Raw genomic sequence first — 16,496 nt, 5'->3', positions numbered from 1 at the left:
CAAAGGACAAAAGCAGGATTAATTGCAAATGTTTCCTTTTGATCAGCTTCTAAAAGGAATTGGCAAGGCACGGTTTACAAAACAGTACTAAACTGGTGACGCCATGTGAGGAAGTTAGGCCCATCCAGTTTGATATAAATAAAGGTAATAACATTGGGAATAGAGAAACCATTAGAAGTTGATGAAACCGCCATTGAAAGAGCGGAAGGTTGGTATTAGGAAACAAAGAAAATAAGCTGGTTTAAAGCTATGATACCATGAAAGTTTTAATAAATGGATGTTTGATCAACTTGATCAAATAGTATGTATTATATTAATATAAGCAGACTTTACATTTGAGAGTTTGAGTACATGTATATAACATTTGAAATTTAAACCTATACAATTTCAAATGCCTAGAGATCGACTAGAGAGCTAAGATAATAAGATAGCAGAAAGTTGATGCTATCCTATCTTGTAGAGTTTGCTATAGAGATGGACTCTTTCAGGTGGTGTTTGGTAAATGAGTTGGCCTAGATACTGTAGTTGATGTGAAAAATAAAATAAAAATGTTTGGTATAAAAAAAGTGAAAAAATGGTATAAAAAAGTGAAAAATTTGTATGGAAAAGTGAAAAAGTTTTGTTTTGTAATGATTTTTTTATTTCAATAATAATAAAAAGTAAATGATGCGATATAAAAAGTGAAAAAATTAAAATATTTTGATGTTGATGTGATATAAAAAGTGAAAATGTGAAAATGTTTTGATGTTGATTTTTTTAAAAAATGGTAATGGATCGTAATAAGTAACCCAACTCTTTTACCAAACAGAGCCGTTGAAATCTTTCTGAAAAAGAAATCTCTCTTTCGAAGAAATCTCTCTGAAAAAGACCCCACTAGCTAGATTGTTTGTATAAAGAGACGACAGCGGGGATTCACCGTTTTGTAACAAACCCAACTCTCTGTTTTTCAGCGTCTCTCTTTCAAATTTGCATCCTTGGTGTTGGTGAGGGTGGTTGGTTGATTAGTTTTTAAGGAGTTTCCATGGCGGACATGATGGAGAAGATGCTGGAAAGGCCAATACGATTGGCAGATCAGGTGGCCAAGATTGCTGACGAGGCGCAATCTTCCAAACAAGATTGCTTAGAGATCAAGGCAAAGACAGAGGAGCTTGCAGGCATTTTACGTCATGCATTGAGAGCCGGCAATAAGCTCCATGAGCGTCCAACCCGCCGCATCATTGATGACACAAAACAGGTCCTCGAGAAAGCCCTTGAGCTCGTAAGCAAGTGCAGCGCCAATGGCATCATGAAGCGGATCTTCACCTTTAAATTACCCACCGCAGTGTTCAGGAAAACATCCATGCAACTAGAGAATTCAATCAGTGACGTGTCGTGGCTCCTCCGATTGTCCGCCGATGGGTATCTGGGTATTCCTCCGATCGCAGCCAAAGAGCCACTTCTATGCCGCATATGGGAACAAATTGTGATTCTACACAATAGGTCGTCGTTAAAGGAGCGCTCGCTCGCAGCTGACTCTCTGGTTTCATTGGCTCGGGATAACGATCGAGGTGATAAGCTTATTATTGAGGAAGGTGGGCTATCGGGCCTTCTGAAGTTGGCTAAAGAAGGAAGCATGGAAGCTCAAGCTGCCAGTGCCAGGGCCATTGGCTTACTGGGTCGTGACTCGGAAAACGTTGAACACATTGTGAAAGCTGGTGTTTGCTTTGTGTTTGCGAAAATCCTCAAAGAAGGCCACATGAAGGTTCAGGCTATGGTGGCATGGGCAATCTCGGAGCTAGCCGGGAATCACCCCAAATATTGCCAGTACCATTTTGTGCGGCACAACACAATTCGGTTGCTTGTTAGTCATCTTGCCTTTGAGACCATTCAAGAACAGCAAGTCTCTCTGTCGGGAACTAGCATAAAGAGGAGGGAACTTGAAGAGCCTGCAGCCACTAAGGCCCAAATGAAGGCAATGGCGGCAAAAGCTCTTTGGCAGCTGTCCAAGGGAAATAGCTCTATTTGTCAGTACATCACCGAATCAAGAGGGCAGTTGTGTTTTGCCATTTTGTTAGAAAAAGGAGCTGGTGATGATGTTCAATTCTATTCAGCCATGGCATTGATGGAGATCACAGCTGTGGCCGAGAAACATTCTTTGTTGAGGCGCGCCGCTTTCAAGCCTTCTTCCGATGCTGCCAAAGCGGTAGTTAAACAGTTGCTCAGAATTGTAGAGGCCAACTCTAACTCTAATTCTAACTCCAACCTCCTTGTACCCTGCATCAAATCGCTTGGAAACTTGGCATGCACTTTCCAAGCATCTGAAACAAGAATCATTGAGCCACTGGTGAGGCTACTTGACAAAGGGGTAGCTGTGGTTTCTATAGAGGCTGCCACCATTGCACTTAACAAGTTTGCTTGCACTGACAATTTTCTCCATGATTATCACTGCAAAGCAGTCATAGATGCAGGAGGAGCTAAGCACTTGTTTCACTTGGTTTACTTTGGTAAACAAATGGTCCAACTTCGTGCATTGATTCTTCTATGTTACATTGCTTTACATGTTCCTCACAGCGAGACACTTGCACAAGAAGAGGTGCTTGCTGTGCTTGAATGGTCATCAAAGCAAGCGCATCTGGTTGAAGAACCTTCTATTAAGGGCCCGTTTGGGAGTGCGATTTCAATAAGTGCGATTTTAAAAATTGCGTTTTTAAAAATTACGTTTTTAAAATCGCTACTTTTTAAAATCGCACAGGCGTTTGGTAAAACATACTAAAAAGTATTTTTTTTATCAATTGAGTGTTTGGATAACATTAACATATAATTGCGATTTCATGACCAAATTACCAATAAGGATGAACAAGACAGAGAGGATGAAGAAAAAAAAAAAAGAGAGAAAAGAAGGATTTTAATATATTTTAGGTGGGTATTCTTGGTATTTTTTTTCATTCCCGTTCTAAAAAAGGTAACTATTGCGTCAAATATCTTTTTAATAGAAATCGTGATTTTGTTTTAAATTCGCACTTTTTCAAATAAGCACCCTCTAATCAGCTTATGGAAATCGCAGATTTTTTTGCGATTTTAAAATTTGCGTTTTTAAAATCGCAATTCCAAACACCCTAAAGTTGCGATTTGGTTTAAAATCGCAGATTATTTTTTTAAAAACGCACTCCCAAACGCACCCTAAATCACTACTACTGGAAGCCAAAGGAAGGTTGGAGCTCTATCAGTCCTGAGGTTCAAGAGGATGAAAGTCAAATAATCGGGCCGATTTTTAGTATTTAATTTTCTATTATTAAAGTTAGTGTTATTTTGTAATTTAATAATGGGTTTGATCCATATCCGCCAAATTAAGGCTAAAATTTGTTCTTTTCTACTCCTATATATATTAGAATGGATGAATAAACAGATTGTGTTCTTTAAAAATTGTAATTACTATTATCTTAAGGTGAGATACATCAAATAAGAGAATTGAGGGGTAACTACTCGGAATTGGGCAGTCAAGGCCACACGGCCCATAAAAGCTAAGGAAATGTCCATAAGCCCAAAACCAATTGGTGGGTAAAAAAATGGTCCAAGGCCCGGTCTTATTATGCCATGCATATCTATGGGAATCTACTCCAATAGCAATGGGCCACACACCTAGCCACGTACCACGTCCAGGCCCACAATGTCAAACTTAGGCCATCGTGCACGATCAGCTAGAACGTGACATAGAGGCAGTTATATCGAGATGATTATGAAAGGTAAGCTTAGCAAGGTAAAGAGGACTTTTGGCATTAAGCTCAAAGCTTGAACTTAAGCTGCTGTATTTGTTTAAGAGTAAAATATTTTATGAAAAATGGTTTTTGTTTTTTTTAGTGTGTCCGAAAATAATACTAAAACCCAAAGTATTTTCAATTCGTTTAAAAAAGCTTGTTTAGTTTCAAATAATGGCTTTCGTTTTAAAATTTTGTAAACTATTTTTCGAATTTGAGTTTTTCCTTCTCAAATTGTTAAACAACTACCGGACCACTGATGGACCACCACCGAGCCACCAACAGACCATACTTGGACGACCCTCGAACCACGGCCAAGCCACCACTGGACAATCTTTGGACCACCACCAAACCATCATCGTGCCACGTCAACCACTACTGAACCACTCTTGGGCCTTTGCTGGACCACTTTCAGTCCACCATCAAGCCCCACAGGACCACCAACGGACCACTGTCAGGCCACCATAAAGCGTCGTTGAATTCAAATTTTTAGGTTAATTTTTTTTTAATTATTTATATTATAAATAAAAATTAATTTTTATAGATTAACATGATTAAATGACAATTTTAAAAAAATTTATAATTTTTTATACTCACCAAACGCATGAAAATATTTTCATCATTTTTATAAATAAAGAGTCAATTTTTTTTATGAGGTTTAATACGTAGCCAATTGAGTGACCATTGCTAAGAAATAAAGAGTCACTAAAAAGGGTTTTAATATATTTTAGGTAGGTATTCTTGGTATTTTTTTCATTCCCGCTCAAAAAAGGTAACTATTACGCCAAATATCTTTTTTTTTTAGAAATCGCGATTTTGTTTTAAATTCGCACTTTTTCAAATAAGCACCATCTAATCAGCTTATGGAAATCGCAGATTTTTTTGCGATTTTAAAATTTGCGTTTATAAAATCGCAATCCCAAACACCCTAAAATTACAATTTGGTTTAAAATCGCAGATTATTTTTTTGAAATCGAACTCCCAAACGCACCATAAGAAAACCATTTGATTTTCTAGGAGGACGGCTGCCATGACGAAAACGAAATGAAGTGAAAAGAAATGTCGTTTTGCCGTTGGCCAGTCCATCCTCTCAGTCCACTCCTCCCCATTCCTCCGATCAACAAGTCCTTCAGCCCCCAACGCCTCTTCTGTCTCTCTCACTCTCTGACAATGGACGCCAACTCCAAAATCCGCGACGACGATGCACCAAAGCAGCCAACGAGCTTCGACTTCCTCACCAGGAAAGCCTACGCCCCTCCTTCCTGGGCCTCCCATCTCAACCCCATCCCCTCTCACGTCTTCCGTCTCGGCCACGTGAGCTAAATTCTCTTCTTTTTAGTTCTCTTTTTCTTGGATTAGAACTTACAAATTGGACTCATACCAGTTTGCTCTTGTTCTTTATCAGCTTCCAACTCCAATCCACAAATGGAACTTTCCCAATTTGCCCAATAACACTGAGGTCTGGTTGAAGGTAATAATTCCTTATACCTCATCCTTACTACTCTTTTTTATTCTTATTTTGCAATATTTGATTTTGTTATTTTTGGTGGTTTATTCTTTTGAAAATGTTTGACATGTTATATTCAAGGAACTAAAGTATGTTGGGGTGTGGCAATGTAATCACAGATCAACAGGACAAATTTAATGAAAACTGAGATAAGTATTAACATGGCGATCAAAAGTTCTCACAATTTTTGACTTATATGGCGTTGTTGATGCCCATTTGTAGGAATTGAGAAATCAGAAACCACTTTGGTTAAGTTTCACTATTTTGAGAGTTTGGTTTTGGGGCCAGTGTTAGCTGCACATGAAATATTGGAAGAGTGCATTTCATATGCATGCATATGATTTGCTTGAAGCTTTTATTCTATTGCATTACATTATTTTTTTTTCATCTTTTACCCCGAAAGCATTCTTGAGTGTTTCTGTTGTCTTTCTCATTTTCGTTTGGTCATAATGTTGAAGCTATTCCTTTTGTGGTGTATGTGTGGATACCACATTTTATTATGTGGTCACAACAAGAAGAAGAAATATGAACTGTTTGCACCTATGAGCAATCTGAGCACGGATGGCGATCTTGATATAATGTATTGAAGTTTGAGATGCTCCTTAGATATCTTCTTCACTTTCCTGGTTTTCACTGACAGAAAAATTTGCAATTCTATAGCGTGATGATCTTTCGGGAATGCAATTGAGTGGGAACAAAGTCAGAAAATTGGAATTCTTGATGGCAGATGCCGTGGCACAGGGTGCTGACTGTGTCATAACAATCGGAGGCATCCAAAGCAACCACTGCCGTGCAACTGCGGTGGCTGCAAAGTATCTGAATCTTGACTGTTTTCTTATACTACGAACCTCAAAGGTCAACTATTTTCTTTTTGAATTTCCCCTCTCCCTTGAAAAAAAATATCTCATGTAAAATTTACCTATACTTGAATAAGTTGTTTGGCACCCTTGTTGCTAATTATCTCTTGATAACTGCAGGTCCTTGTGGACCAAGATCCTGGATTGACTGGCAATCTACTGGTTGAGCGTTTAGTTGGAGCTCATATTGATCTTATTTCGAAAGAAGAATATGCAAAAATTGGAAGTGAGGTTTGTCTGTTTTTTTTTTGTTCTGAGCTATGACTTCTTGATGCATGTTTAGTTACATAATCATTACTGCATGCACTGTTGGATAGTTTATTGATGTGTTCTGACTCCGCTGTTACTGCTATTAATATCTCAAGTTGAAGTCTTAAGCTGAAAGGCGTTTGTTTAAGTGATACTTTTGTTAGACTTATTTAAAAAACAACTTGAGCAATATGTACGGTTGAAATGGATTGTATTTTGTTTGAAACAATTGAAGTTGTGACTCTTGGTGACATTGCCACATAAGTATTGGATATTTGCTTTTCAATGAATTACTTATTTATCAAAAAGTATTGGATATTTGGACCATGCCAAAAGCGCCTGCCTTTTGTTGACCTTTTTAAGTTAGTTACAGGAATATGGATATGTATAAGACTAAGGTCTGAATGAAAATCCTTGGTCAAGGATGTGAACCTTTCTTTCCTAGTTAAGGATAGAGAGAGAAGAAGGCTTCTCCCTCAGGAGAATGGAAGATAATAGTTAAGATTAGATTAGATTCACTTCTCCTCCCCACCTCCTTCCCATGCCTGCCTTTTTCTTCTGCAGAACATCTTCAATGCATATGGATTAAAATTTCTTTTACAAGACTCAAGTAATGAATGTAGCTAAGGATGCAATTAAAAATATCCAAATCATGCTAGAATGCTGTGTCTTATTTTTCCGCGCTCTCTGTGGCCATTAGCCCCTCTCCTAACAAAAGGGTAATGAATGTTGTGGTATGTATTGCACTGAAGTAGCCTTACCCTTATCCAGTTCACAATTAACTGGACACCTTTTGAAATGGCTTTATTCATTTGGAAAAAAATAGTTATGTCTTAACAAGTTTAAGAAGTCATATATGTAATATATCTAGATATAAAAGAATGTTTACTAGTACCCAGTGTTTGCCCCATAAAGGTAGGGTATTGGAAGGGAAATTTAAATACGATTTTGCACTTTTAACAGTTTTTCATGAAATTGTATGTCAAGGTTATGTTTGGGTAAAAGAGGGTGAGACTTCAAAAGGGGTATCCTCTGGTTAAGTGGTAAAGAGGGAGGGAACAAAATGGAGTGAGCCCCCTTCCCTTTGGGTCCACCATTTTGTTTTCTTCCAATGAGGAGGAAATGGAGAGAAGAAGAGTCTATTTCAATCTTTAATATGGGGCCCTTCATTTCCTTTCCTTCTTAATTTTTCTCACTCAACAAAGCACCTAAAGTGAAATTAACTTTCCCTTCTTAGCACTTGTCCCAAAAGCCTAAGTTGATGAGAAACGGTGAATTTAATTTAACCACTATTCTAACATGAGAAATGTTACACATCCTAAATTTTTTTCCCAAAAGTTGGTTCCCAAATGATGTGTCACCATCCCATGAGTTGGTGACACACTTCCCAAAATAATAAATCTCATGAGATGGTGACACGTTATTTGGGAACTAACTTTTGAGAGAAAAATTTGGGATGTGTAGCACTCCTCTTCTAACATTCTCTCCTTACAAATGCACATGGGTTCCTTCTCAATAAGTGGGGTCCAACATGTAGAGCTTTTGACTTTAAATGGGAGGTATAGAGCGGAGGCAAAATTGAACTCATGGACCATTTCCTCTTATGCCATGACAAGTTATTTCCTTTTCTGTCCAGACCTTTGTGTTGAATGATCATGGATAATTAATATATTGCGTAATGCTCTAGCTGATGGACAGATCAGCCACACCATATCAATGTTGTTTTTTTTCACCATTCTATATTCATCCATTTTGCTTTTGACCATTGGCATGGCTTTATGTGGCTGAACTCATGCAGTGGAATTTGTGTTACCTCAATCAGATAGCTGAGATAACACATTGTTGACTGAACGATTATTGACTCGTCTAAGTTATATGTGACAGACTGTTTTATGTTGCATACAATATCTATTTTTTCATATTGATTAACTGAAGTTTTCCGTTGGAAATACTTTTTAGTGATTTTCTTTGTTCTTCTGAATTTCGCAGTCTCTTACTAATCACTTAAAAGAAAAGTTGCTAAATGAAGGGAGACGGCCATATGTTATTCCTGTCGGCGGATCAAACTCCCTAGGGACCTGGTGAGATTGTGTTGTTGATGTCTGGGTTATTTTATTTTTCCATTTGCATTCTATTGTTTGGGAGAAATAATTTCGTAAATTGAAAATTATAGTTGGCCTTCCTTTAAGCTGCTTGTTATCGTGAAATCTTATGTTTTATTCCATATGAATAAACTATTCGCTGGTAAAAAACCATTGGAACCTTTCTGATGTTTGAAAAAAAAAGGCTTGGCAAAGCATATAACCTGACTTTAAAGGATTTTCTGTTATGCTGTAAATCTCATGACCATGAGTGGCTCAAGGGATGACAGAGATGTCGAGTGTCATGGGGTGAGTCTATGGAAAAGTTTCCACCATGATGGTTTTACCATGGTGCTCCACTCTTCTGTTTTAGGTTCCTAAAATGAAAGTCGGTTTTAGTTACCTTTGGCTTGCCCTTAGGTGCTTTACCCCCAATTCCTTTTGTGTATTTGTGTTCACCCTTTTGCATCTCTTTTAATAAATTACATAATGAGTTGAAAATGGATCTGGGTTACTACTTGCCCATTTTTCTTAATTGGTTTCTCTACTCTCTTTCTTTCTTTTTGGTGTGCACTTATGGAAAATCTCTTCAAACTCAAACTTCTAATCACTTTCTCTCTAGATGAGTTCTGTTATTTTTTTTTCCCCGAAGTTTCCTCGATTTCTTATTCAATGTTTTATAATTGCTATCTGACTCTTACATGTGATATTATTCTGTTCAGGGGCTATATTGAAGCGATCCGGGAGATTGAGCAACAGCTTCAGAGTGGGACTAGCAAAATAAAATTTGATGATATAGTTGTAGCATGTGGCAGGTTCCACTCTACTCCATCTGTTAGTTTTTGCTACTATCAGTGATGGTTTTTTGTTTTTGTCCCTTCAAGCTTCTATCTTTATCTGATGTAGTACTGATGTAGCATAGCCCTTTAGTTCCAAGATTAGGGGTTGCCTACAATCAGAATTGGTGGGTTGAAGGCATTGAAGTTTCGGTTTTTTGGTTTAGAAAGCTAATTTGATAATTGTGGATGGGAAAAGGGATTAGATTATGTTTGGAAGAGATACATGGATTAGGCATTCTTTGTGTGAACGGCAGAATTAGGGAAAATCTTGACTTCAGATAACCTCAGGAAGTGGAACGTCATAGTGATAGATTAGTGTTGTATGTGCAAGAATAATTGGGAGTCCATTAATCCACTTCTTCTTCACTGCGAAGTGGCAACAGATTTATGGAGTTCGCTTTTCCGTCTTTTTGGTGTTGATTGGGTTATGCCTAGAAGGGTAAGATAGTTGTTGGCTAGTTGGAGAGGCCAGTTGGGAAGTCACAACATTTTGGAAGTTTGGAGGATGACACCTTTGTGTTTAATGTGGTGTATTTGGAAAGCAGAATGCAAGGTGCTTTGAAGATCGTGAGAGTTTAGTTGTAGAGCTAAAAAATATTATGTTCAAATCGCTTTATACATGGAGTATAATAGTCTGCATTTTTCTAGGTTTTTTTTCTGATTTCTTGGACTTTTCTCTTTCTCCCAAATCGGGGTTTCTCTTGTATACTTTATGTGTACTAGGATTGTACCATTTTGCACTTTCAAGGAGATTGAATTACTTATATAAAAACAAAAGGAAGAAAAAGTAAAGGTTGCAGAACTTTTCTTGGAATCATCTTTTAGGAGTTGTGTGCGCTAAAATTAGGGTTTGAGGGTAATCCTTCCTCCAGATGTGCCTTCTTATATGATCCCTTTTGAAGCCATTGGTTTGGTTAAACAATCATGCTCAACTAAAAATTTCATGCCAGAACTACTCCTAGTAAACATCCCTGAATCCAGAGAGGTGTTCTTGAAGTCAGAAAACACTGAAGCAAATTAACTCACTCAGGACTGATTGTCAAAGAAGAGGTTGAGGCCAACCTCTTGGTTAGAAGACTGCTAATCCAGACTATTTGTATAAGCTTTCAAAGGCTTTCTATAGAGTCAACTCAAACAGGCTTTGAAAATTCAGCAAAGCACAAGATATCTGACTTTATGAATTTTAAAGAGTAACAAAAGAGTATAATTTTGGGGTTCATAGTACATAGACACTAGGAAAGCTCTCTGTATACCTTTGGATTTGTTTCAATTATTTCCTCTTTAGTTTTTTCATGCATATATATATAGTGAGAAATAAAATCCTTGGCGTTTCTCCCAATTCTGATGCTCAAAATTGAAACCATTCATATTGCATCACTACCAAGTTGACAAGACATCACCTTATTTTTATGTTTGATGCCACACCTCAATGAATTTCCTTTGTCTAGATAGTGACTCATTTGCAGCAACAATGACTTCACTGAGCTGGATTTGAATTTAGGTTAATTCTATGAACTGTCTTTTATAATAGCAACTTATACTTGCAGTCTTTAAAAGAGATATTGGTGGAGTTCTACCAAACTTTTTGTAGGGCTTTTTACCATCAAAGAAATGACTATTCATCTTTCATATAGTTTATTTAGGGAATTTAAAAGAATACTGTCATGCAGAAAATAGGAGAGTTGATGATTGTACTAATACCTCATTAATACATGACTTTCGTTGATTTTCAGTGGGGGTACAGTTGCTGGTCTGTCGTTGGGATCATGGCTGAGTACATTGAAGGCAAAGGTTTGTCCTTCTTAATATAGTTTCTCATTTGCTGTTCTTAAACATGCCAATTCATTTCATTTCTATGTTTCACTTATTTGTAGGTTCACGCATTCTCTGTTTGTGATGACCCTGATTACTTTTACGACTTTGTTCAAGGCCTACTCAATGGACTTGAAGCAGGTGTTAACTCACGTGATATTGTTAACATTCAAAATGTGAGTGTTTAAGTATATTTACATAGGTTTTTATGAGAATATTATGCTGTTTCATTGCTGAGCTTGCTGTCATTTGCTGTCTGCATTCTAGAAATGCATAAATTAAAATGTGACTACATATATTCACTTTGTTGAATTTATAGTGTTTGCATGAGTTGGAGATATTTCTTGGTGGCATATATTACTTGTAACATGACCGAGTGAGCTTGCTGTAGTTTGCCTGTTCTATTCAAGAAGTTCACTTACCAGAAGCGCTGTCTGCAAATTTTACCTACATTCAACATAGCATGTATGTGTCTGTGAGAGAGAGAGAGAGATCTTTTTTATAGATATTTATTCTAGGGCTGCACTCATTTCAGTGAGAGAGAGAGAGAGAGAGAGAGAGAGAGAGATCTTTTTTGTTGACATGTATTATAGGGCTGCACTCATTTCAGTTTGCCTGCTGGATCTAGTTTACATAAATACTAAGGAAACTAAAATTTTTCATCTTGTTTAATGTAATAAGGGTGGGTGGGTTGCAATGTCGTGTGGGTATGTGGGGCACACACCTATGCATATACACTTCAAGGATAGTGTCGGGTATTCTTGAACTTCTCCTTTTTCTTTGTTTTGTTAATTATTTTATTTTTTCCTTTTTCAACTATTTTTTTCTTTGTATTGTGCCCTCATGGAAATCTTTGATTTCTAGCTATCTGGAAAATTAATGATGAAGTGGTATGTTTTGTCTTTTATTGGCAAGTTACAGAAGGACCAAATAGGTATTGAAGCCACAACCTTATCCTCTATCATTTTTGATTGGCATGTCAAGTTTTATCGTTCATTCATTCTCAAAATTTTCCCCCTTTTTGTCCCAACTTGGGAGTGGGAGTTGTATCCTAGAAACTATAGGGCTTGTTTAGTAATGTGTTTGAAAGTATTTCTCTTTTTAAACACTTTTCTGCTTGTTAATTGTGTTTTGGAGATTTTTTTTTTTTTTTTTTGAAGTGTTATAATGTGATATAAATGTGAAATTTGTTTGTGTTTTTAGGAGTGTTTTTGTTTTGAGAAGAGAAAACAAAAGACAAAAAACAGAAAAACAAGAATTTGCTTACAATAATATTCAGCATGAGAATGCTGGTTGATTGATTATAAAAATAAGGAATGAGATTCTTATCTTCCTACAGGCCAAAGGGCTGGGCTATGCAATTAACACCTCTGAGGAGCTTAAGTTTGTCAAGGAAGTTGCTGCAGCCACTGGTGTTGTTCTTGATCCAGTATACAGGTATGCACAATATTTTGCAATGCATCATATTTTTTCTCCACGTGGATGCTTATTACTGGAGAATCTCAACTCATAAGACGACTTTTTGGCTGATGAGAAAGTTTCATTTCTTAAGGGGAAACAACGCCTTATGTCAGATTTTATATGTAATATTGTTGTGGGAAAGTGGTATTGGCGGTAGTGATGCCCCTGATGCACATCTCAACTTTCATATACTGAAGTAAGGCTAAAAATGAAAGAAATACTCCAATCAATAAATAGTTTCCTAATATAAGAAGAGAAGTTCGTGCTTCAAAGCTTTGAGTAGATGACTGAGCTGTCTTCTTTTTACGCTCTAAATTGTTAGCAATTAATCTATTGGTAAAGGTATGCTTCAAGGCCCTGGCAACCCTCGAGTTCTCAATCATTTTGCCACCAACGCTTACAATATTTTTCCACACATAACAGAGGCTAGCACACTTCACATTCTGTTTTACACGCCAGAATCTGGATACTCAGATTTCTCTCATCCTTGGGCAGTTTTTTAACTTACTGCCCCTAGATGTATGGGAGCAAGAGAAGTAAGATTGCTATGTTTTATAACTGCATTCATGTACTGTCTCAATGCCTTGCTGCTAGTCTCATTCTTGTCCAGTTATTACAAACAACTATTGGTAACTGCTTTGCCATTGGCTGCCAGCCTGCCACATTCGTTGGAGCATGCATGGAAAACCATTTGTCCAAGAGCTTTTGTAACTGGCTGCAGCACTCAGTAACTGACACTGATGCACGCATAGCCCAATCTGCCTTGCCTGCATGCTTGTGTGCCCATACTCGTTCAGTTGTTACGTGTGCTCACAGCACATTCACTGAAATTCATGTGTGAGGCTTTGCATGCATAGATTACTTTCCGTACATAGCACGCCCCACATTGATTCACAACACAGCACACTCGCACCACAAGCATGGGGCATACTAGCACATCAGCAGCATACTAGCATTCAAAGAGTACCTGCGGCCACAGCATGTAGAGGCCCATGTTGTGCCAAGCGCACAGAAATGCTCCCACGTGCATCTATCAGGATAGGCTACACATGTGTGCCTACCATGTGCACCTCGCAGGAACACAGTAAGCTTCATGCCAACAATCTATGCTTGGGGTAACTCGGAGCCAATACATGCTACACACCAAGCCATCCTCGATACCCTGCTGGCAGCATTACAACCTTCTTCCCACCAGGCTCCAACTCGGTGCAAGTGCATGCCTCCTTCATGCATTTAGATTGCTTGGTTGGCATGGATAGAAGCTGCCACAGCATGCTACCAGCACTGTCATCGAGTCAAGGGTCTCACACACGGTAGGATTATTGTTGAAAGGTTCCTCTACATGTGAAACTGCCAACCTGACCATGCAAGCAAATGCTGGTATAATAATATAGTAGTCCAGTTACCGAGCATTTCTTTCAGCATAACATGTTTCTTGTTTAGGGCGGGGGTAGTTTATACTCACACACGTAGTGATTAACTAATTGTAAATTAGACTGCAACAACTGGAAAAAAGCCATTTCTCGACTGTTTTGATTCTGAATGAAACAAGGTTAATTTATCCTTGATGTTATGTTGTTTTGTTGTTAGTTTGCTTCCCCCGTCTTGCCTGGGTTCATCTGAAGTTTTAATAAAAGAGTTAACCTATGTGCGTTGCACAGAAGTTTCAATTGATGCCTATGTACATATTATTGTTTCTCATGAGAAGATTGTTGATTTGATTGATATTTCGTTGTGGGAAAGCATAAATGATTTGAATGATATTTTCCCTTATCTGATTGTTTAATTTTAGTGGGAAAGCTGCTTATGAGATGATGAAAGACATGGCTGATAATCCTAAGAAGTGGGAAGGGAGAAAGATCCTCTTCATACACACAGGTGGACTTCTAGGGTTGTATGACAAAGTTGAGCAGATGGCTTCATTTGCAGGGAATTGGCGTCGAATGGATGTCCATGAAGAAGTTCCTCGCAGAGATGGTATTGGAAAAATGTTCTAGAGAAGCAAAACAAACATTTAAGTGCTTGCGTTACATTTATTGTTCTTTGGTGATCCAAGCGCTCAATCAGTGCTTTGTACTGATGCATGTAAAATACTCCTATATTTACATTCAGATATAATAAAAATAAATCTACTATATATATAGATTCTTGTGTGTGCTTATCTTATCATGATATATTTGTCTAGCATGCTGCCCATAATTTGTGAGCAGAGGGGATAATATGTTTTCAAGATTTTGTTCTCTTTTACATAACTTAAGGGCAAGCTGATGTAAATCAGAGATCCTCGTTTGCAAGCTCGTCTACAACCGTCCGGACGGGCCTAAACCCGAGAGCCTCGTCCAGAGGCCGTCCGGACGCCTATGTTATTTTTCAGCTTTTCGTCTGGACGCCTATGTTATTTTTCAGCTTTTCGTCTTTAATTTCAGAGACCGTCGGGACAGTGTTGTGTTCCGTCTGAACGACCATTGTAGAATTGCAGTTTGACTTAATTTCTTGTTATTATTAGGTTTAGGGTTTGGGGGCCTATATATACCTGTTTTATAGACCCTAGAACGCAACTTTTGATTATTGTTCAGTTTTTTTTAATAAGAATACTCAGAGTTGAGTTTCTTTATTAGTTTCCTTCAAACCTTAGAGAGTATCAAGGATTTAGTGAAGATTTTTTTGATTCGTTGATAGTATCAGGATCTTAGGAGTATTTATCCCTTCTTTTTGCTGTTATTCTTGCATCTCACGAGTTCTACGCTGCATAAGTAGCTCAATGGGTTGGGAATCACATCACTAATTTGAATCTCCTATTTCTCTTAACTTTGTGGCTAATTACATATAAAAAAATTGGGAAAAATTCATATATCACCTTAAACTACCACTCAATTGACAATGTCCTTCTAAACTACCAAATAATTGGCAATGTCTCACAATGATGAAAATACCCTTAACAAAAAAAAAAAAAGCTAAAACATTTTTAAAAATAAAAAATAAAAAAATCAGGGTGTGAAATTTTTCTTTTTTTCAAGAAAAATAAAATAAAATTTTTTCTTTTTGGATTTTTTTTTTTCGTATTTATTTAAATTTTTTGTCTTATTGAAAACATTTATGGTATTTTTGTCTTTTTGTTAGCTTTATGAGGGAAATTGTCAATTTTTTGGTAGTTTAACGAGACATTGTCGCAACTGAAAGTTTGAGAGAGACATCGTCAATTGGGTAGCCTTAAAAGTGGGTTCGGCCACCCACATTTAGCCAAAGGGGCAGGCCCAACCACACCCTTATTGGTGCTATTAAGTATTTTTGTGTATGGAATTTCTTAGATAAAAACAAGTAATGGTCCAAGTATTGTAATTATTGAGTCATGAGGTCTGTCTATTGAAGAAAGTGTAATGCTAACTTCTTAAGATGTTCTAGTAAGTATTCCTCAAATTTCAATAATTGTTTTCAAATTAAATGATGAGTATTTTGATATATTATTATTTATGAAAAATAATGAATTGGTAAATGCAAAAAAATAAAAATAAAAATCTTAATTTAGTTTGAAAACAATAATTGAGATTTGAGAGAATTCCTAGAATTCCTAGCTAGAATTCTAAGGAATCCTGATCTCATTTGGTTTTAGATTGAGATCTCCTAGAATTTTTATTCTCCTAGAATTCTCCTTAAATTTGAGATTATCAAATCTAGACCAATTAAAAACCTCAGTCGTCCATCTTATCGGATTGAGATCTCATAAAATTCTCCTTAAATTTGAAAATCTCAAATCTAGACCAAGTTAAATCAAGAGTTCAATAAGAAAAGAATTATAACCCAAATAGCAAATTAAATCATAGAAACCAAAGGATTGATATCCCATATAATTCTTTTTAAATTTGAGATTCTTAAATTCATAAATCTCAGTTGTCCATCTTATCTAAGCGACTAAAATAAGCCATGTTTCAGAATTTAATGAGGAAGCTACCTTATTA

At 37.0% G+C, this 16,496-nt stretch overlaps 2 protein-coding genes across 2 annotated transcripts; both read left to right on the top strand.

Moving 5' to 3' along the window:
* Window positions 1-1,021: 1,021 nt before the first annotated feature.
* On the top strand, window positions 1,022-3,212 carry LOC132185755 (uncharacterized). The gene is made up of 2 exons (XM_059599530.1): window positions 1,022-2,629; window positions 3,159-3,212. The coding sequence occupies exons 1-2, from the start codon at window positions 1,022-1,024 to the stop codon at window positions 3,210-3,212; spliced, it is 1,662 nt and encodes a 553-aa protein (XP_059455513.1).
* A 1,522-nt stretch (window positions 3,213-4,734) lies between these two features.
* LOC132185754 (bifunctional D-cysteine desulfhydrase/1-aminocyclopropane-1-carboxylate deaminase, mitochondrial-like) lies at window positions 4,735-14,683 on the top strand. The gene is made up of 10 exons (XM_059599529.1): window positions 4,735-5,048; window positions 5,140-5,205; window positions 5,902-6,096; window positions 6,219-6,329; window positions 8,337-8,428; window positions 9,151-9,243; window positions 11,001-11,058; window positions 11,142-11,255; window positions 12,419-12,516; window positions 14,333-14,683. Exons 1-10 carry the CDS (start codon window positions 4,794-4,796, stop codon window positions 14,535-14,537), a joined length of 1,287 nt encoding a protein of 428 aa, XP_059455512.1. The 5' UTR covers window positions 4,735-4,793; the 3' UTR covers window positions 14,538-14,683.
* Window positions 14,684-16,496: the final 1,813 nt, after the last annotated feature.

The sequence above is a fragment of the Corylus avellana genome, chromosome ca6 (genome assembly GCF_901000735.1).
Source record: "Corylus avellana chromosome ca6, CavTom2PMs-1.0".
NCBI lineage: Eukaryota > Viridiplantae > Streptophyta > Magnoliopsida > Fagales > Betulaceae > Corylus > Corylus avellana.
This window is presented reverse-complemented; position numbering and strand designations above follow the sequence as displayed.

Excerpts from the sequence above, each read along its gene's own strand:
- LOC132185755 (XM_059599530.1), top strand. The coding sequence starts at position 1,022 with ATGGCGGACATGATGGAGAAGATGCTGGAAAGGCCAATACGATTGGCA. Across the intron at positions 2,630-3,158 it reads ATCTGGTTGAAGAACCTTCT|CCTAAATCACTACTACTGGA; the intron begins ATTAAGGGCCCG and ends TCCCAAACGCAC.
- LOC132185754 (XM_059599529.1), top strand. The coding sequence starts at position 4,794 with ATGTCGTTTTGCCGTTGGCCAGTCCATCCTCTCAGTCCACTCCTCCCC. Across the intron at positions 5,049-5,139 it reads ACGTCTTCCGTCTCGGCCAC|CTTCCAACTCCAATCCACAA; the intron begins GTGAGCTAAATT and ends GTTCTTTATCAG. Across the intron at positions 8,429-9,150 it reads TCAAACTCCCTAGGGACCTG|GGGCTATATTGAAGCGATCC; the intron begins GTGAGATTGTGT and ends TATTCTGTTCAG.